This window comes from Muscardinus avellanarius, assembly GCF_963383645.1.
Source record: "Muscardinus avellanarius genome assembly, chromosome: 16".
NCBI classification, from domain to species: Eukaryota; Metazoa; Chordata; class Mammalia; order Rodentia; family Gliridae; genus Muscardinus; species Muscardinus avellanarius.
Window position 1 is genome coordinate 45167188 of NC_137802.1, and position 20323 is coordinate 45187510.

General features: G+C 53.5%; 2 protein-coding genes across 2 annotated transcripts in view; one reads left to right on the forward strand and one right to left on the reverse strand.

Moving 5' to 3' along the window:
• Window positions 1-9721: 9721 nt before the first annotated feature.
• The window catches only part of SGCA (sarcoglycan alpha), a gene marked incomplete at both ends in the record, with an annotated part of 10899 nt that continues 297 nt past the window's right edge, over window positions 9722-20323 (reverse strand). Inside the window, 8 exons of the mRNA XM_080713205.1 lie at window positions 9722-9902; window positions 15958-15984; window positions 16190-16398; window positions 17522-17684; window positions 18181-18379; window positions 18695-18767; window positions 19398-19552; window positions 19645-19764. Of these exons, the coding sequence (XP_080569331.1) occupies window positions 9722-9902; window positions 15958-15984; window positions 16190-16398; window positions 17522-17684; window positions 18181-18379; window positions 18695-18767; window positions 19398-19552; window positions 19645-19764 (1127 nt within the window). The remainder of the gene's footprint in view (window positions 9903-15957; window positions 15985-16189; window positions 16399-17521; window positions 17685-18180; window positions 18380-18694; window positions 18768-19397; window positions 19553-19644; window positions 19765-20323) is intronic.
• Window positions 14579-15100, forward strand: LOC308274997 (histone H1.9-like; the record flags this gene model as incomplete). The annotated part of the gene is made up of 1 exon (XM_080713010.1): window positions 14579-15100. One exon carries the CDS (start codon window positions 14579-14581, stop codon window positions 15098-15100), a length of 522 nt encoding a protein of 173 aa, XP_080569136.1.

Genomic DNA, 20323 nt, shown 5'->3' on the forward strand with positions numbered 1-20323 from the left:
GCCGGCTCCCTTTCCACCCTTTCTCCACCCTCTGGCTTCTGGGCCTGTCGGTCTCTGACCTCTCTCTCCTCTGAAAACCTCCCCTCCTGCAGCTGCATCCCATCCTCCTGCCTAACTCCTGGTCTGTCCTGCATCAGATTTCAGAGCACAATTTTCCAAAGCACAAAGCAATTTTCCCCACGGGGTGGAAGGGAGCAAAAGACTCTGTACCTATTTTGTATGTGTATAATAATTTGAGATGTTTTTAATTATTTTGATTGCTGGAATAAAGCATGTGGAAATGACCCAAACGCATCTGCAGTGGCCTCCTAATTTCCTCCCTGGGAGTTGGGGGAGGGGAAAGCCTGGGAGGGGGCTGTTGGGTGGGTGGGCTCGCCTTCCATCCCTGCCCTGGCTCCCCTGCCCACTCTTAGCGAGATCCTCTTCTTGCTCCCCCGTTTTTCTTTCCCCTCTATCTTTCCTCTTTCATTTTTCTCTCTCTTGAAATCCTTGCATGTTTTCAATTTCTATTCTTCTCTGCAATGCCGTACAGGTAGTTTATGTGCGCGTGTGTGTACACACACACACACACACACACACAGAAGCAAACTTTCTTTGGATACCAGGTTGCCAAAAACTTCAAACCCGCCTCCCATCCACACCACTAACCCTCCATGCTGGGGACACCCTGGGCTGAGGGAGGTGCTGTTCATGGGTCCCAGGGAGGGGGTGAAGGGACATTGGGCTGGTAAGGAGGACCTGGGATCCCTCTGCAATGCTTTTCCCTGGACAAACTTAGAAAAGACATCTAGTCCCTATTCCCTCTTTACCCCAAGGAGCACACAGTGCGGCGTGAGAAGGGGTCTGCTGCGCCTGGGAGGACACCTGAGGAAGGAGTGCTCCCAGCTCAGAGAGTGTCCTGGGGCCTTGGAGAGCATGATGCTAGCAGGGGGACAGTGGCCCAGCCCACAGAGAACTTGTGGTCCTCTTGATTCTCTGCTCACCTAGGCGGCCAGCAGCCACAGTGCACTTGCCGCCACCTCCCGCCCACTTCTTTCTCTTTCCATTTTTTCTTTTCCCAAATTCTTTCTTCCTCTTCTGCCTTCTTCTCCCTCGCTTCTCTTTCCCCTCCCCCTCTGAGGGCCTGGGGGAAGGATGCCTGGTAGCCTCTCCCATCTCAGGGAGTGGGGTATGGTCAGTGGGGGACAGTGGAGGACAGTGGGGTGTATGGTCAGTGGGGGGCAAAGACTCCAGAAAGTTAGAAGCCTGGAGCAAACCAGGGGCCCAGAGATGAGGACATGGCAGATGACAGCTACACCCGCCTCCATGGCATCTCAGGGCCCAAACTTCAAGGAAGGAGAAGCCTGTGGCCTGTGTCGCTGGACAGGTCTACAGAGGCATTCATCAGCAATGCTGACACTCTGTCACTGAGTATTCATGACTCTTAATTGTGGCTTTTTTTTTTTTTTTGGTGGTACTGGGGTTCCTGGAAGCCCTTCTACCTCCGGGCTACACTCCCAGACCTATTTTTACATTTTCATTTGGAAACAGGGTCTCCTAAGCCAGCGCGCGCAGCTGGCTTCGAACCTGCGCGATCCTCCTGTCTCTGCCTCCCAAGCGCGGGGATTACAAGCGTGCGCCACCAGGCCCGGCAATTGTGGCTTTTAATAGTACATCATTAGCACTTCTACCATTGTAGAACAGTGTAAAAAAATTAGTCTAGAGAGGATGAGAAATTATGCCATATAAACAAAGACTTGTTCACATGCCAATTATCCGAAGCTTCCTGGTACCTATTAATCAGCTGACCAATGCACTGGTTGCTTGGTGATGTCTGCCTTCCTGACACCCTGCCCAGGTAACCCCCCTCGACCTGGACCTCTGGTCCCCAGGACTCTTGCTGACTAGGCCCCATCCCCATCTGCCCCCATGAACTCACCATCCAAGCCTCTATCCTGCCCAGGCTCACTGTCCCCTCCACAGCCTACATCTGTCACACCAGCCCAAAGGGGTGACTGCGACTCCCACTTGCACAACCCACTTCCTCCTCTGTCCTCTTCTAGTGCCTGACATGACATTCTCTCTCTTCGCTCACCCCACCTGTCAGGCTAGGTTCGGATCCAAATAACAATGTGCCTTCCCCCTGTCCACCCCAGGCTGCACTCAGCCCTCTGAGCTCCCAGCACTCAGCCCTCCATCCTAGAGACTGCCGTCATGCCCATGTGGTCAAAGGCCACCATGCTCTAGGCCAGAGGCCAGGTGCCCTGAGCGCAGGCTGTGAGATACTGGGGGAGACAAGAAAGTGAGCCAGAGAGGCCATCCCTTAAGTGAGTGTGAGCTGTGTGCGCCTGTGCCTCTCACAGGTGAGAGAGGAAAAACAAATGAAAGGCAGCTATCGCGGGGAGGGGGCAGACAGCGATGGCAGCCCCGGGCCAGCACCTTCTGCAATGCCCAGTGGGTCCTCAGGGCTGTCTTGTAGAACAGCTGCTATCTGCCTGTGGCTACTGAGTGCATGTGCGTGTGCGTGCGTGTGTGTGCGTGTGTGTGTGTGTGTGTGTGTGTGTGTGTGTGTGTGTGTGTAGAGACTGGGGATTGAATCCAGGGGCATTTTACCTCTGAACTTCACTCCCAGCCCTATTTTTATTCTTTAGTTTGAAACAGAGTCTCACTAAGTTGTTGAGGTCCTTGCTAACTTGCTCAGTCTGGCTTTGAGTCTGCGGTCCTCCTATCTCAGCCTCCCATGTACTGGGATGACAGGCATATGCCACCATGCCCGGCTGCTGCCGAGCATTTGAAAAGTGGCTGGTGTGACTGAGGGCTGCAATTCTTACTTTCACTAGTTGTGATTCATTTTAATAGGTGCTCGTGGGTTAGCGGCTACCCTAGCTCCAAGCCTCTGCCTCTCACTCCATGCATGTGAGTCTGTGACTGTGTGCGCACGCGTGTGTGCAGGTTTGTGGGCACAGCACTTGTGTCAGGGCTGCAGAGGCGGCAGGCCCTGCTGAGTGCCCCGGGTCTGTGTCACGTGGCTTGAAGCCGGTGTGTGGTTTCAGCGTGTGTCCAGGACTGGAGGGGAGGGGGACAATGGGACCATTGTACCACACTCCCAACCCAAACCCTCCTTTCCGCTGACATCACAGCTGCCCTAAATACAGCCACCAGACCCTGTCCCTGAGACCCTCACTGTCCCCTGTGAGGTGGCTCGGCGCCTGCTGTTCCAGTGCTGCTCCGTGGGCTCACCTTCATCTTCTGTGTGGACAGAAAGACTAAGTTTCTATGACTAATTTTTTTGGTCATACCCAGATGGAAAATTCAAGAAAGGGAGGAGAATTCACTTGGATATTTCTTTTATTTTCTTTCTTTTATTTTTTTTAAATTTTTTTTAATTTTTTTTTTTACTTTTGCTGCTCTTGGAATCCCATGTCTTTCTGGGGGCCTGAGCCCATCCGTCTCCTGGCAGGATTTTCTTTCACCAGAATATGGTGCGTTTTCCCTCTTTTTTTCCCCCCCTCCAGTTTCTTAACCCTCAGCTTCCCAGGTGCACCCAAGACTTCCCTGGGCAAATGGAGCTGTCTGGAGCAGGTGAGGGTGTGAGTGGGAGAATGTGGGCTGTGCACAAAGTCGGCACCCACACGGGAGGCCTGTGCCATGGTGTGCGAGGGAGTGAGGCCGTCTGAGTGGGCCTCACGGGGTCTCCTGCTGGGTGCCATGTGGATGAGACTAGATCTCACTCCGTACCCACCACCCGTGCCCTGTTCACAGGGGCCCCACACGTGTGTGTTGGGAGTGTGTGGGGTGGGGGGGTCTGTACACTATGAGGACAGCTTACTCACACATGGGGCAGGGGAGTTGTGTGAGTTGTGAGAAGGTGTGGATAAAGGCATTTGGGACATATCTATGGGCTTAGGAGGGTCTTCATCATGAATAGGATGGACAGGGCATTGCCAGGGAGGAGAGTGTGGGTGTGGGAGGAGGATCGCCTTGAAGTCCCAGCACTGAGAGAAGTAGAATGCCCCTGGGTTCCATCCCCAGTACCACAAAAAGAAAGGAAGGAAGGGAGGGAGGGAGGGAGAAGAAAAGGATCTTGAAAGTTGGGCATGGTGGCACACACTTGTAATCCCAGTGCTTGGGAGGCTGAGACAGGAGAATCATAGGTTCAAAGACAGCCTCAGCAACTTAGTGAGGCTCTCAGCAACCTACTGAGACCCTGTTTGTAAATAAGAAATAAAATCAGGCTGGGAGTGTAGCTTGGAGTAAAATGCCTGAGTTCAATCTCCAGTCTCCAGTATCGAGAGAGAGAGAGAGGAGAGAGAGAGAGAGAGAGAGAGAGAGAGAGAGAGAGAGAGGGGGGGGGGGAGAAAGGGTCTTGCTAAATTACTTTGGCTGTCCTTGAACCTGTATTTCAGCCTTCCAAGTACCAGATAGGGGGTACAATGCCTAGAGCTAATTTTTAAATTTTTTGTGTGTGGTACCGGGGATGGAATCCAGGAGCATTCTACTTCTGAGCTACACCCCCAGACCTATTTTTTATTCTTTATTTTGAAACAGGGTCTCACTGAGTTGCAAAGGATCTCGCTAAGTAGCTGAGGCTGGCTGAGAACACCAATCCTCCTGTCTCAGCCTCCCAAATGCCCCTGGGTTCCATCCCCAGTACCACAAAAAGAAAGGAAGGAAGGAAGGAAGGAAGGAAGGAAGGAAGGAAGGAAGGAAGGAGGGAAGGAAGGAGGGAAGGAAGGAGAAAAAGGGTCTTGAGAGCTGGGCATTACAAGCACGCACCACCACGCCCGGCCTTAATTTTTAATTTTCTAACAGCCATTTTAAAAATTAAAAAGAAATCAGCAAAATTTATTTATTTATTTATTTTTGTGTGTGAGGTACTGGAAATTAAACCCAGAGCATTCTACCTCCAAGTTATACTCTCCAGCCCTATTTTTGTTTGTTTGTTTATTTATTTATTTATTGTGCTTCTGCGGATTGACTACAAAGGCATTCTACCTCCAAGCTACACCCCCAGCTCTATTTTATTTTTATTTTGAAACAGGTTCTCACTAGGTTGATGAGAATCTCGCTGAGTTGCTGAGGCTGTCCTGGAACCTGTGATCCTTCTGTCTGAGCCTCTCAAGTACGGGGATTACAGGCATGCACCATCATGCCCGGCTAAAACGAATACAAATAATGTATTTTATTCAACCTGATATCATTTCATCCTTGCACTTACAGCACCCCTCAATTTTTATTTATTTATTTTTTTTGGTGGTACTGGGGTTCCTGGAAGCCCTTCTATCTCCGGGCTACACTCCCAGACCTATTTTTACATTTTTATTTGGAAACAGGGTCTCCTAAGCCAGTGCGCGCGGCTGGCTTCGAACCTGCGGGATCCTCCTGTCTCTGCCTCCCAAGCGCGGGGATTACAAGCGTGCGCCACCACGCCCGGCTCACCCCTCAATTTGGAGCAGTCAAGTGGTCACGTGCTCGGTGGCCGCCAAGCTGGGCAGATCACCACCACGCAGCAGTTCTGCACTAAGGAACATAGACTCGAAGCCTCCACCCTAAATCCACAGGGAGAAACTAACTTTTCAGAAGGCATAGATAGAAACAGAGCTCATAGCCGGGCGTGGTGGCGCACGCTTGTAATCCCCAAGTTTGGGAGGCTGAGACAGAAGGATCACACAGGTTCGAAGCCAGCCTCACCTACTTAGTGAGGCTCCCAGCAACTTAGGGAGACTCTGTTTCCAAATAAAATGTAAAATAGGTCTGGGAGTATAGCCCAGAGGTAGAAAAGCCCCTGGGTTCCACCCCCAGTACCACAAAACAAAAACAAAAAACAAAAAAAAGAAAGAAAGAAAAAGAAAAGAAACAGCTCTAGATCTGAGGGGCAGGGAGACCCCAGGACCTCTGGCTTTGGGGATACAGTAAGATCCCTGTCCAGGGCCTCCAGAATTCTTGCAACAGCCCCCAAGGCAGGTGTGATTATCATTTTATGAGCAAACCAACAGGTTTGGCAGCTGCGGTGTGGCAGGACCCTGATGGAGTCCTGCTGGGGAAATGTGCCTTGGGGGCTGGGGGCTGAGGCCTGCTGTGGGCGGTGCCTGGTGGCCCTGGGTTTCACTGATTGAAGGTGGTGAGGAATGTCTGGAGAGCCAGGCCACGTGGGGGCTGTGTTTAGGGTGACAATGGAGGCCTACATAGGTGGAGCCCTCAGTGGGCCTGCGGGAGACTGGGTGGAACAGAATCCAGCAATGCCTTGGGATGGAGGTCTTGGGGGTCGAAGGGCGGCTGCCGCTCTCTTTCAGGGCTTGCGGGCAGTGGAGAGTGATTGCTGAGTGGGACCTCGCCCTTCTGTGAGTGGAGCCACACTGAGTGTGTCTGTGTCCTCCCCACGAGCTCCTGGGCAGCTAGGCGTTTGCGTGTGTGTGCCCTGGCAGGGCTCGGTGTCCTCGGCAGTCACGCCATCCTCCCGGCTACTTGTCTAGGCCACTTCCTCCCAGGCAGGCGGCCAGGCTCCCGTGTGCTCCTTGGAGCTGAGCAGGGAAGAAAGTGCTGCCAAGACCTCAAGGCGAGGCCAGGAAGCGGAGGGAGGGAGGAGCTGGCCTGGTGCGCTCCCATCCAGGCCAGCACAGGAAGAACACAGGAAGGAGGCCCAAGGGCTGCCTGGATGCATGGGCTAGACGTGACACAAGAGTCTGCAGCCCCCTCCTCAAGGTCTGGGGATGGAGAAAGCCAGCCCAACAGCAGGCTGTGCAGTGCCTATGTCTCCGGCAGATGGTGGGCCCAGGGCGAAGGAGACAGCAAATGGGAAGTCAGGGGCACCCACCGGACAAAGGGTCCCTTTGGTTAGGAGCTGAACACCTACGGCTGTTCCTTCAACAGGTGTTCATGGAGCGTGTAACGCCATGTCAGCACAGTGCCTTCTTCAGCTGCAAGGAATGCACACGGCTCAAAGTCGGGACATCAGCTAACTAGTTAGTGGGTACAGGCCACCCAATGGGGACAGGGAGGAGGAAATAGCGATAGAAGCCGGCCATGGTGGCGCTTGTAATCCCAGCATTCAGGAGGCTGAGACCAGAGAATCGCAGTTCACGGACAGCCTCAGCTACTTAGTGATGCGCTTTGTGACTCTGTGAGACCCGGTTTCAAAATAAAAAGAATACACCGGGCGTGGTGGGGCACGCTTGTAATCCCTGCGCTTGGGAGGAGGAGATAGGAGGATTGCGCAGGTTTGAAGCCAGCCTTGCTGGTTTAAGAGACCCTGTTTCCAAACCAAAATATATAAAAATAGGTCTGGGAGTATAGCCCGGAGGTAGAAGGGTTTTACCACCATTAAATAAATAAATAAATAAATAAATAAATAAATAAATAAATAAATAAATAAGTAGGGCTGGGGGTGTAGCTCAGAGGTAGAATGCCCCTGGGTTCCATCCCCAGTGCCGAAAAAATAAAAACAGTGATAGAGACTTTAGCAATTACCTTGCTCTGCAGAGAGGAGGAACAACTACCTTAAGAACTCTGAGCAGCCAGGCGTGGTGGCACACACTTATAATCCCAGTACTTGGGAGGCTGAGGCAGGAGAAGCCCAAGTTTGCAGCCAGCCTTAGCAACTTAGTGAGGCCCTCTGCAACTTCATGAGACCCTGTTTCAAAATAAAACATAAAATAAGGATGGGGTATAGCTCGGAGGAATATCCCTTAGTTCAATACTCAGTACCACAAGAGAGAGAGAGAGAGAGAGAGAGAGAGAGAGAGAGAGAGAGAGAGGGGGAGGGGAGGGGAGGGGAGGGGGGAGGGGGGAGGGGAGGGGAGGGGAGGGGAGGGGAGGGGAGGAAGGAAGTAAATCTGAGCAAACCCAGACAGAAGCAGGATTCCATTCAAATAGTTTTCCAGAGCGGCTTCTGTGCGAACTGCACCTCCCTGCAGGCTGCCAGTCCCATATTCTAGTGTGGGAAGAGGACTAGGAAGCAGTGAGCCCGCATAGCAGCTCTCAGAAAGTGAAGAGGGCTGTGAAGAGACCCTGGAGGCCCTGGGCCAGGGAGGACCCAGTGAGGGCCTGTCTGAGGACACGCTATTAAGTCAGAGACAATGCTGCGGCGGTGGGGAGTGCTGGAGGCTCCTAGCAATGGAGAAGGGATGAAGAGGGCCAGGGTGGCCGGTGCCAGCCCTTGTTTGGATTCTCTCAGAATCGCCACCTAGGATGGGCCTGAGCTGGGTGTGCTTACTCTTCTGCTGTTCCTCCTTTATCCGGGCCTCCTCTGAGGTTTAGTCTCCGGCCTGTCCTTGCATGGGAGTGATCAAATGTGAGCCTGAGGCTGTGCTGGTGCCAGTGAGCAGGGCCACAGCTGGCCCACTTTGGTGGTAGTCACCTTGGAAAACAGCTTCAGGCTTCTGCACAGCCAGGTGGGCTCTCCTGGGCTCAGGGGACAAGCCACGCCGGCCACACTTGGGGTGGCAGTCATTCTAGGCTGTGCAGATTATCTGGACCTTGCCCTGTCTCTGGAGGAGCCACCAGGAGGGGAGCCCTGGAGCCTTCCAACCTCTCTCCAAATCTAGATTGGCTTCTCTCCCAACACAGTGTACAAAGGACTCTCCCACTGGGGCCTTAAGACAGGTGTGAACTAAATCTCCAGGGACGGGCATGGATCTCTTGCTTTGCAAACCCCTCAAGTCTCCAGAAGCCAGGCATGGTGTGCACACTTGTAATCCCAGCACTTGGGAGGCTGAGACAGGAGGACTGTGCAGGTTCAAAGCCAGCCTCAGCTATTTAGGGGGCTCTCAGCAATTTTTTGAGACCCTGTTTCCAAATAAAATATAAAATAGAGCCGGGCATGGTGGCGCACGCTTGTAATCCCCGCGCTTGGGAGGCAGAGACAGGAGGATCGCGCGGGTTCGAAGCCAGCCGCGCGTGCTGGCTTAGGAGACCCTGTTTCCAAATAAAAATGTAAAAATAGGTCTGGGAGTGTAGCCTGGAGGTAGAAGGGCTTCCAGGAACCCCAGTACCACCAAAAAATAATAATAATAAATAAATAAATATATATTTATTTATTTATGGGGACATATATATATTTATAAAATGGGGACAATGATCCAATAATCCTTGTCATCAGGTTCCTATGAGGGCTGCCTTGCCTCTTTCAGAAAATTTGAGAAAACAGCAAAATGCCAAGAGTCCAAAGAGCAGGATGACAGCCCCTGGCAACCTCGGGGGACTCCCAGCAGGCGGAGAGGGAGATAGAGACAGAGAGGGCTGCGGGGGAGGCTGCCAGGAGAGAGGAAGGCGCTGGGGACAACAGATGAGCGGAACGGCAAGTATTTTATTCTGAGGGTCCCTCACCCTTCCCCATATCATCTCTCTGCTTGTTCAGAGCCTGGGGTCTGATTGGACCAGAAGCCAGAATCAGCTGGTGGGATGTGGTCCTGAGTCCACAGCAATTTGACTGGAGAAAGAGACCAGGGCTGGAACTGGAGCATAAGGGAGACAGAGGGATGCTGAGGGCTAGACCTGGTTTTCCTACCCCTGCCCCACCTTAAAACTCTGATCCCGAGAATTTGGCAGTAGGAGACATAGAGCAACCTTGGCTGGGTGAGCTGAGCGTCCCCACACACAGCTACCTCCTGGGAGCAGGCAGGTCTATACGCCACCTGCCCCAACCTCCCCCGATCTCGCCACCTGCCCCAGCCTTCAGACAGAAGCTGTCTTCTTTCCAGAAATGGGTCTGGCACTGCCCAGCTGGACTCACCTGGCAGGGCCCTCAGTGCTGGTCCAGGATGAGGGGCACCTGGGCGCTGTCCACGCGGGGAGGTAGCCGTTCACCCGTGCGCACGTTGAACATGGGCAGAGTGGAGAGAGGCCGGGGCACCTCTCGGCTGGCAGCCATCTGCCGCAGCTCCTCTGAGTTTCCGCGGATGGTGCAGTGGTGGAACATCTGGATGCTGGAGACGCAGAGCAGGGAGGCATCAGCGCTTGGAATTGGACTCCAGGGTGCAGCCTGCCACCTGCAGCCTGCCCCGCCCTTCTGCAGGGGTAGACTCAAAGGCGTGGGCTCCGGAAGAGACATCTGTGTTCAAAGCTGCACATTGACTTGGCAAGTTGCTTAACCACGCTGGGCATTCGTTTCTTCAGCTGTGAAATGGGGATGATAATGCCTGCCTCCTAGATTACTATACAGAGTAAATGAAGAAATGTAGCGTGGTGTCTAGAACAGGGGTCAGCGTGGGGTAAACGCTCATGAGATAGTAGGACATGAGCAGATACCCACAGTATCTGCTGTTTTCTGGGCTTTATATTCTGATCATTGTATTGTATTGTATTGTGTTCTCTTTGCGGGGACAGGATACTGGAGATTGAATCCAAGAACATTCTACCTCCAAACTGCACTCTCAACCTTTTTTATTATTTATTTATTTATTTATTTATTTATTTATTTATTTTTGCGGGTCTGGGGATGGAACCCAGAGGCATATGACCTCCGAGCTACACCACCTGCCCAATTTTTTATTCTTTATTTTTGAAACAGGGTCTCACTGAGTTGCAGAGGGCCTCACTAAGTAGCTGAGGCTGTCTGCGAACCACGATCCTCCAGTCTCAGCCTCCCAAATGCTGGGATTACAAGCGCGCGCCACCACACCCGGCTCAACCTTTTTTATTTTTTGAAACAGGGTCTGGAAATGTTGTGGAGAGTCTTGCTAAATTGCTGAGGTTGGCCTCAGACCTGCAATCTTCCTGTCTCAGCCTCCCAAGTCCTGGGATTACAGGCGTGCATCGCCATGCCCATCTTACATGCTATTTTGATATTCTGATGACCCCTCTACGTCCCTTCCAGCTCTCAGCTCCCTCTCTCAATACTAACTCCAAAGGCTGGGCATCACTCCTCTCCCTTCTCTCACCTCCTGGCTTTTCCCCAGGCTGTCTCCCCTTCCAGAAGCACCCCCTCCATGGCCTGCTGAGCCTTGGACATCTCCTCAGATGGCTGCGCAGAGCAGGCTGAGCCTGCTTTGCACTCTGACCCCCACCGCAGCCCAACTCCAGCCTTCCTCAGCACTGACTCTGGTCTCCCTGTGTCTATTTCAGACCAGGGCTCCTTGAGGCCTGGCACAGGACCCCACCCTCAGTGGGCTATAAACCCCAGCAGCACTGAGTGGCTATGCCTGTGGGAAAGTCCTTCCTGGGCTCTAGCTCCAGGTTCTCCTCAGAAGGCTCAGCCTTATTCTCATCGGCCATCCGTAAGGACTCCCGTTCTGCTGCAGCTCATTCTAAGAAACAGAATTGCACAAGAATCAAGCATAAGGATTTGCTTTGGGTTTGAATGTGGGTTCCACTGCTTACTGCTGTGTGACGCTGGGCAAATTACTTACCCTCTCTGTGTCTCAGCTTCCTCCCCTGTAATGCAGTTATATGAATTGAGTTAGTCTAGGAAAAGTACTCAGGCTATCATATTCTGGTCAAGCTTGCAGCCAGCAGTGTGTGTGTGTGTGTGTGTGTGTGTGTGTGTGTGTGTGTGTGTGTGTGCCGGGGACTGAACCCAGAGGCACTCAACCTCTGAGCTATACCCCCAGTCCTATTTTATTTCTTATTTGGAAACACAGTCTCACTAAGTTGCAGAGGCTGGCTTTGAACCTGCCATCCTCTTGTCTCAGCCTCCCAATTACTGAAATTACAGGTGTGTGCCACCACACTCAGCAGTAGCTACTATTTTAGTATTCAGGATTAAGTCTAGGGGCATTCTGTCTCCAAGCTACACCCCAGACCTTTACTGATTTATTTACCTATTATTTATTTATTTGTTTATTTATTTATTTATGTGTTTATTTTATTTTTTGGTGGTACCAGGGATGGAACCCCAGGGGCATTCTACCTTCTAGCTACACCCCCAGCCCTATTTTTTATTCTTTATTTTGAAACAGGGTCTCACCGAGTTGCCAAGGGCCTCACTAAGTAGCTGAGGCTGGCTGTGAACTGTGATCCTCCAGTCTCAGCCTCCCAAATGCTGGGATTATAAGCCTACACCATCACGCCTGGCTTTTCTTTTTTGTTTTGAAACAGGGTCTCACTAAATTGGAGAGGGCCTCACTAACTAGCAGAGACTGTCCTCGAACCTGTGATCCTCCTGTCTCAGCCTCCCAAGTACTGGGATTACAAGTGTGCACATCCGGCTATTAATTTTGAAACAGTGTCTCACTAAGTTGCTGAGGCTGGCCTTGAACCCACAATCCTCCTGTTTCTGCCTCCCAAGTCCTGGAATTACAGGAGTGTGCCACTGCTCCTGGGGCAGCTACTGTTACAGGAAGCCTTCAGTTACTACATCATCATCGGTGTTATTTGACTATAGCAAGTCTACTAATGAACCTGGCCTCCAAGGGACGGTGTTTCCAAGCCCCCTTATTTGTTGGCCCAGGCCACCTGGTTTTCAGGTCAGATCAGTGAGTTTTTATTGTAAACAAGAATTCGTTTCCTCGAGAGGCTGGGGCTTTGGCAGGCTGAAGCAACCGCAACCCCACTTGCCACTCAGTTATTGATCAGATGGAGAAAGCGGTTTCCATCTGTGTCCATCTCGGTCAGTGGACACAGCCCCAGTTAGGGTCTGAGAGGTGAGACTACAGAAAGCTGTGCCACCTCGCGCGGAATGGGCCACTCCTTCAGGGGAAAAGGACTTGGTCACGGGGAAGAAGGGAGTCATCACCAAAGGCAGGGGAGAGCGAGGGGCTTAAGTCAATGGTCCCCTGCCACCCCTGGCCCTACATCTGGGTCTCATTTTCCTGGCAATACCACATAGGTGGAAAAAATACTCTGGAGTTTGTTGTTGTTGTTGTTGTTGTTGTTGTGTTTAGCAATAGCAAACGCCAGGCCCCTTGGTTCCTTCCCGCACAGGCCCTCTATATCAGCATCAAAACAGAGGATGTACAGGCAGGCATTCTTGCACACACACATGCACACGTGTGTAGCCTGAGGTCTTACCCATCTATTCTACCATTGATGAGCCACCCTGCATGCTTGGCCTCTGGCCCACAAACCCACAGGACAATGTCATTGGGGCCCAGAGGACTTTGTGCCAGTAAAATTCTATACAAGAGAAAAATGGACAGCAGAATCACAGCATGCAGATAATCTGAAAAATGGCAGACGTTTTTAGCCGGGTGTGGTGGTGCACACCTATAATCCCGGTACTGAGACAGGAGGATTGCAGGTTCAAGGCTAGCAACTTAGTGAGACCCTTAGCAACCTAGCGAGGGTCTGTTTCAAAATAAAAAAAAAAGGGCTGGGGTATAACTTAGGGACAGCACTCCTGGGTTCAATCCCAAGTACCAGTTTAAAAACAAGCAGACTTGAACAAATAAGAAAATTTTAATTTGTAGAAGTCAATCAATACAAAACCCTAACCAATAAAGGCTAATATCACACATGGTAAAATTATTGATTCTAAATTGATGGGGGAAGCTGATTTTCCTGTGAACATCAGAGCTACAAAATGGACCCAAGAAAGCTGAAAGTGGTTAAAAATACTGGTCGCAAGAGAAAAGCCATGGTGGTTGATAAAACTGATCAAATTTGACACAAGCCGGGCATGGTGGTGTATACCTGTAATCCCAGGACTTGGCTGAGACAGGAGGATTACAAGTTCAAGAACAGTCTCAACAAGTAGTGAGACTCTCATCAATCTAGTGAGATTGTTTCAAAAATAAAAATAAAATAGGGCTAGGGGACTTGGGAGGCTGACACAGGAGGATCACAGGTTTGTAGCCAGACTCACTTAGGCCCTCTCCAACTTAATGAGATCCTGTTGTTTCAGAATAAGGAATAAAAGTCGGGCGTGGTGGTGCACGCTTGTAATCCCAACGCTTGGGAGGCTGAGACAGGAGGATCGCACAGGTTCAAAGCCAGCCTCAGCTACTGAGTGAGGCTCTCAGCAACTCAGTGAGACCCTGTTTTCAAATAAAGTATAAAATAGGAGTGGGAGTATAGCCCGGAGATAGAAAAGCCCCTGGGTTCCACCCCCAGTACCACACACAAAAAAAATGGAATAAAAAATAGGGCTGGGGGTGTAGCTCAGAGGTAAAATACCCGTGGGCTCAACCTCCAGTAGCACACACACACACACACACACACACACACACCCCAAAACCGAGGGATCTGAACACCCTGAAATGTGCACACATGTGTGCACACCCACATGGGCCCAACTATCTGTCCCATACAGCCACAGCCCTTCTCCACAGAGCACCTGGCAGATCAGATGCCCACACCATCAGGGGCCACCTGTCTGCCCCTCCCTGGAGGAACAATGGGGCCACTGTGAGGCCCACAGGATTCCGGTGTCCTCACAATTCCCCACTGAGGTCACCGCAGAGATAAACTCACCACCACCCCAGCCCACGGCGCAAGTCTGCTGAGGCCAAGTGTGGGTGGTCACTCTTGGCGGTCCTCCCACTGGCCACCCAGGGGAAGGTGTAGGCCACAGCCCTGCAAGGAAGCCCCTGAGGGAAACAGGAGGCAGGACGCAGCTCCCCGGCCACTGAGAACGCCCCAGTGGAGACTCCCAGCCGTCACCCTGGAGGTCCTCACACCTAGCTCCCTTCAGCCACCCCAGGAAGAGATGCAGAAAGACGCTTCGATGCCATCCCCATCCACACCCTTGGCCTCCAGCCCCACCGCGGGTGGAGGCCGGCAGGCCAGCACAGCTGGGACCTCCAGCAAGAGTGAGACTTGGCACCGCCCATCCCCCCAAACCCACCGGAAGCCCAGCATGTCCAAGGTGATTCTGAGGGCTGTGGCTGAAAAGGGAGGACGCAGCCACGTGTCCCTGGCTGCCCTGAAGAAGGCTGTGACCACCACTGGCTACGACCTGACCCACAACACCTGGCGCTTCAAGCACGTGCTCAAGAAGCTGGTGGACAAAGGCATGCTCAAGCAGGTGACCGGCAGGGGGGCCTCGGGCTCCTTCCGCCTGGGCAAGAACCAAGCCTCCAAGGCCAAGCTCAAGGCCAAGAAACAACGGCAGCGGCGCCTGGCCAGGAGGCGCCGGTCAGGACAGCGTCGGCCTGGGCAACGCAGGTCACAACTGGGCTCTAGAGGGGGCCACAAGCGGCTTTACAAGGGGGCTCGCAGGGTGGCCAAATGTCGCCGCCGCAATTAACAAGGCAAGCCAGGCAAGCAGGCAGGGGTGCCCGCCCGCCACAGGCTCAGTGCCCTGGAAATAAAAGGAACCCAACTTATTTCACACTGGCGTCCTGGAATCTTTGGGGCTCAAGGAGCAGGAGAGGAAGAGGGATGGGGGTTCAGAGGAGGGAAGAGGTCATGAGTAGAGGATCCTGGGTCAAGTAAGAACTGGATTTGGCACAACAGAACAAAGCATCCGTAGCATCACTCCCATCTTTTTAAAGCTTTTTTTTTTCTTTTCTATTTTTGGTACTAGGGATTGAACCCAAGAGCATTCTATCTCTCCAATCTACACCCCTCAGTCCTTTTTATTTTTTATTCTTTTGGAAACAGGGTCTGGCTAAGTTGCTGAGGCTGCCCTTGAACCTACGATCTTCCTTGTCTCAGCCTCCCAAGTTCTAGGTTTAGGAGCAGGCCTACCACATGGGGCTCCAAGCCCATCCTCTCACACAGGAAGGATCGGAGGCAGGAAAGTGATGGTAACTGTAGCAGAGCTCAGCCTGGAACCTAGGTGTCTGACTCAGGGACAGGGTCATGGGGGAGTGAGTGTGTATACACATGTTGGGAGCTTAAGTCACTTCCCAAGCCCTCCCCCCAGGTGGCAGCAGGTCCCCTTCCCCTATGCCACAACAGAATCCTCTATGACCAGAAAATGAGAAAGCAAGGTCAGGACACAGGCCCAACAGCCAGCCAGCCCAGAGCGGGGCTCAGAGGTCAAGGGTGGCCCCCATCCTCCCAGAGCAATCTGGGTTGTCTCCGCTGCCCATGAAGGTGGAAGGCCCCTCCCGACAGACTAGGGGGGCTCCCACCCAGCCCCCAGGCCCCCCTACTCACTCGGAGGTGGCCAGGTCTCTCTTCAGCCTGTGGGAAAGCGAGGGAGAGGGTCAGTCCTGCTCAGGGCTCTTCCCCGGGCATCCCCAGGGCTCTGCTGTGTGCAGAGGTGTGAGCTCATCATAATCTCCTAGTGCAGGCCAGGCTGCCTAGAAAGGGGCCCCACACTCCCCCTGGGGCTGAGAACTCTGCTCCCTGAGGGGGTCCCTCCCCGCCCCCTGTCCACCACACTCACCGTCCTTCCCGCCGGCAGCACATGACGTAGGCCAGCAGCAAGGTGAGCAGCAGGGCCACCAGCAGAGGCACCAAGAGTGTGACCAGGGCGTCTGCCAGGAAGTCTCGGGCTGTGGCCTCAGTGGGCGGGCAGAAGAAGGGGTCATGCTCCAGGATCCCATCTCCTGGAGTAGGTACCTCATCCAGGGGCTCTGGCACGGACTTGTCCACCTGCACAGGGAGCCCAGGGCTGACCAGGAGCAGCTGCCTGGACACGGAGGCCCCCAGGGGACAGGGAAGAGGTTCCAAGGCCATCCTGTCTACGGCTCCATGCAATTCAGGGTTCCCTCCTGCCTACCTCCCCAGTGCCTGTGTGTGGTCAACAGGACAAACACCAGACTAGGAGCTAGGAGAGGCCATTTTTAGGAGAGCCAGACGGAGCAGTGGTTAGTGCTGGGCTCTAGGGTTTTGACTGCTTGTATTGGAATCCTGACTCCACCTAGTGCTTGTCTGGGGTGGCTGCCACTACATGCCTCCATGTCTACATGTCTCCATGTCTACATGTCTACATGTCTACATGCCTCCATGTCTCCATGTCCACATGCCTCCATGTCTACATGTCTACATGTCTCCACGTCTACATGCCTCCATGTCTACATGTCTACATGCCTCCTCATTTGGAAAGTCAGTGTGATGATGGTGACCCTGCCCCCTGGAGCCGTCATGAGGATGAATCACACTGAGTGTCCAGAGCTCAGACAATATCAATGATTAGCCCTGACAGTGGGGCCCTGAATGAGTCCTTGGCCTGTTGGTCAGTTCCCAGGAGCAGAGGACACCAGCTCTAGGGACTCTCAACACCCCCCAAAGAGCTGTAGCGAGTGTCCTTGGTTTATAGCTTGGAAACTATCGGCTCCTTATTGCAGCTGGGTTTGCTAAGTGGAACCTCAGAAGGAAAGAGGTGTCACACAGAGGCCCTCTGTGGGGGGAGCTAAGGGTTTGGGGACCACCCTGGGCACAGTGGTGATTGATTGTCATAAAACTGTTGGACTAGGCAGATCTGGGACAGGAGCGGAGATGCCACTTGTAGATTGCAGACTCTGTCGCCCTCATGTGGAAGAAGGTAGAACTTCAGTGTGTGTGTGTGTGTGTGTGTGTGTGTGTGTGTGTGTGTGTGTGTCCAAGAATGAGATCAAAGACTAAGACTGTGAGATTAACACGTTCAGAAACAAAGCAAAACAAACAAAAGCAAACCAGACTGGCAAAAATCAGAGACTTTGGAGGGAGGAAGGAAGGAGGGGCCTTGATGCAGACCATACCCCACCGCAGCCCCGGAGCCAGGGTCCTTCCTCACCAGGGACACGTTGCACCAGTCAATGCGGAAGTGGGGTGCCAAGCTGTCATAGCAGGACAGGAGTGGGGGCTGGCCCTGGGCACAGCGGGTGTGGCTGTCAGGGGACACCACCATCTTCAAGCAGGTAGAGAAGGGAGTGGCAGAGCCCACCTTGATGTAGACCCTGGGTCCAAGTAGAAGCCACTGTTAGTGGGGGGAGGGCACCAGACACACAGCCCGCTGGAGGTATCAAAGCTGACCTGACTGTAGGCCAGAAACTGGGGTCAGCTGGGGAGGAGGCTCGGAGGCGGGGTTAGGGAAGAGACAGGAGCTGGGGCCTGGCAGAAGAGGTCACGGTCCTCCTCCCTGAGATCCGGGGTTATGGTGAAAGTACACAGCACACCCCAGTCTTTATCCCCTCAGCAGTGTTCTTCGATAGCTGGTTCTCTATATCCTCATGGGGCTCCAGGAAGTTCTGAATTCAGGTAACTGGGACTCAGGCCCAAGAGGATGAGGGGATGGCTGGAGGGGAGGCCATGGTGTACAGTCAAGAGGGGGAGACAGGCAATAGGGTTAGAGGCCCATCTGGAAATTTGGGAGATCCCTATTTTATGCCTGCTTCCCTGACAAAAAGCAAGCTGCCTTCTCCCTCAGGAAGGCCTCCTGGGCTGCACACCTACCCCTCCTTGCGGCCCTCGATGGGAAGAGGGACACGGCCCCCACGGTCCAAGGCAGAAGTGATGTTGAGCAGCTGGAGTTCCCCGGGCTCCCAGAGGCCCGCCAAGGCCGTGAGGAAACGGCTGGCAGGCATGGAGGGGAGCACCTCCTCTACGTCATGGCTGCGCACCAGGAACTCAGCTTGGTATGGCAGCTGGGGGCCTGGGAACGAACGCCGGGCAGGCAACCTCAGCTCCCCCGAGAGCTCCCCACATCCCATCACATGTCTTCCTGCCCCCGACACACTAGACACCCAGGTCCCAGGTGCTCATGGGCTCACGGACTTGCCCCTGCCCTGCAGCCTATGTGCAGAGCAGCCGAAACCACAGCCGGAGACCAGAACCCCACCAGCATGCACGTCCTAAAAACTGCCAAGGCCACATCCTCCCTGCCCCTTTCCCCTCTTCCACAACCAGCCACCCCTTTCAGGAGAGGACCCCCCCACCATGACTGGCCTTGGTGGGGGGTTGGAGGTACCTTCTGGGTCCCCAATCAACAGCACCAGCCTCTGCCGAGTGGTGTCAAAGCTGTCCCGATTGTAGGCTGTGACCTGGTGGGGATGGGAAGAGGGCTAAGGGGCTAAGGGGCAAAGGTTGGACAGCTGAGCCCCCTAGAAAGGGAACTAAAAATTAGAGGTATGTAGCTAAGCGTGGTGGCACATGCTTTTAATCCCAATACTTGGGAGGCTGAGACAGGAGGATCTGGGTTTGTGGCTAGCCTCAGCTACTTAGTGAGGCCCTGTTTCCAAAAAAAAAAAAAATCAGCCGGGCGTGGTGGCACACGTTTGTAATCCCAGTATTTGGGAGGCTGAGACCAGAGGATCGCAGTTCACAGACAGCCTCAGCTATTTAGTGAGGCCCTCCGCAACTCAGTGAGACCCTGTTTCAAAATAAAGAATGAAAAAATGGGCAGGGGGTGTAGCTCAGAGGTTAAATGCCTCTGGATTCCATCCTCAGACCTGCCCCCCCCCAGAAAAAAAGAAATCAGGCTGAGGATGTAGCCCAAAGGTAGAACACCCCTGGGTTCAATCCCCAATAGTGAAAAAAAAAAAAAAGTAAATTAGAGGTATGTAAATGGTAAATGAATGGGAAAAAAAACCCAGCAAATCCCAGCTGGCTAGGCTTCCCCATAGGAAGCCGCAGTACCCCGCCCCGGGAGGTTCTGAGGGCCCCACTGGCACCTCTATGACCTGGCGCCCGCGATCTTCTGAAGTCGCTGTGCCATAGAGGAAGCCAGGGTTGTAGGGGCTGCGCTGGGTGTAGCGGAGCCACCGGGGCAGGTCAGGATGTCCCTGGAGGTTAGCCTGGTAGGTGATGCGGACAGTGGGTGGTGCAGCTGGTGGAGGAAAGAACAGGGATTAGAGGCAAGGCAGGAGCCCGGGCAAGACTCCCTCAGCCCACCAGGCGCCCGTCGGGCCGCTCACTCACGGATGTGCTCCGGGAGACGCAGGAAGGTCGCATGGTCCAAGGTGTGCACAAAGACACGGCCCACAAGTGGGCGTAGGGTGGTCTGCTGGGCCTCAGTGCCCCCCAGCCCTGCCAGGAGACCTGTGAGGACCCCACCAGCCCCCAAAACACAGACAGTCTCAGTCCCGGGTAGGGTAAGTGCCCTTCCCCACCAGGTCTGCGCTCCTAAAAGGCTGCGTGAAGGGGAGTCCTCTGCCGACTCCCAGGAGAGGGAGGAGAGGGAGAAGCAGGCTCTGCTGCACATTTTATAGGTGGCAAGTCCCAGGTTTGGGTTTGGTTTGGGTTCACGGGAGGGCTCGGCCTTCGCAGTCTGCCCACTCCTCGCTCAGCTCCTGTTGGAGGTCACAGTGGACAGGGGCTGATATTTGGTGTGGAGGGGTGTTAAGGACACTTGGAAAGAAAGAAAAGGTCCTGCTCAAGGTCCAGAAGTCTGGAAGGCAGGGCAGAGCAAAGGAGCCTTCAGAGGAGAGGCCCCATTCTGCGACTCCAAACCCACCTGCCCCCTAGTATGCCAGGAGGAACAGGACCCTCACTGGAAGCCAAGAGTTGCTGAGCAGAGCCCCTCCCACTGCCCCACCCTCCCTCTTAAGGCCAAATTTAGCCTGGACCTCACAGAAGCAGCTCCCAGCCAGTCCAGTTA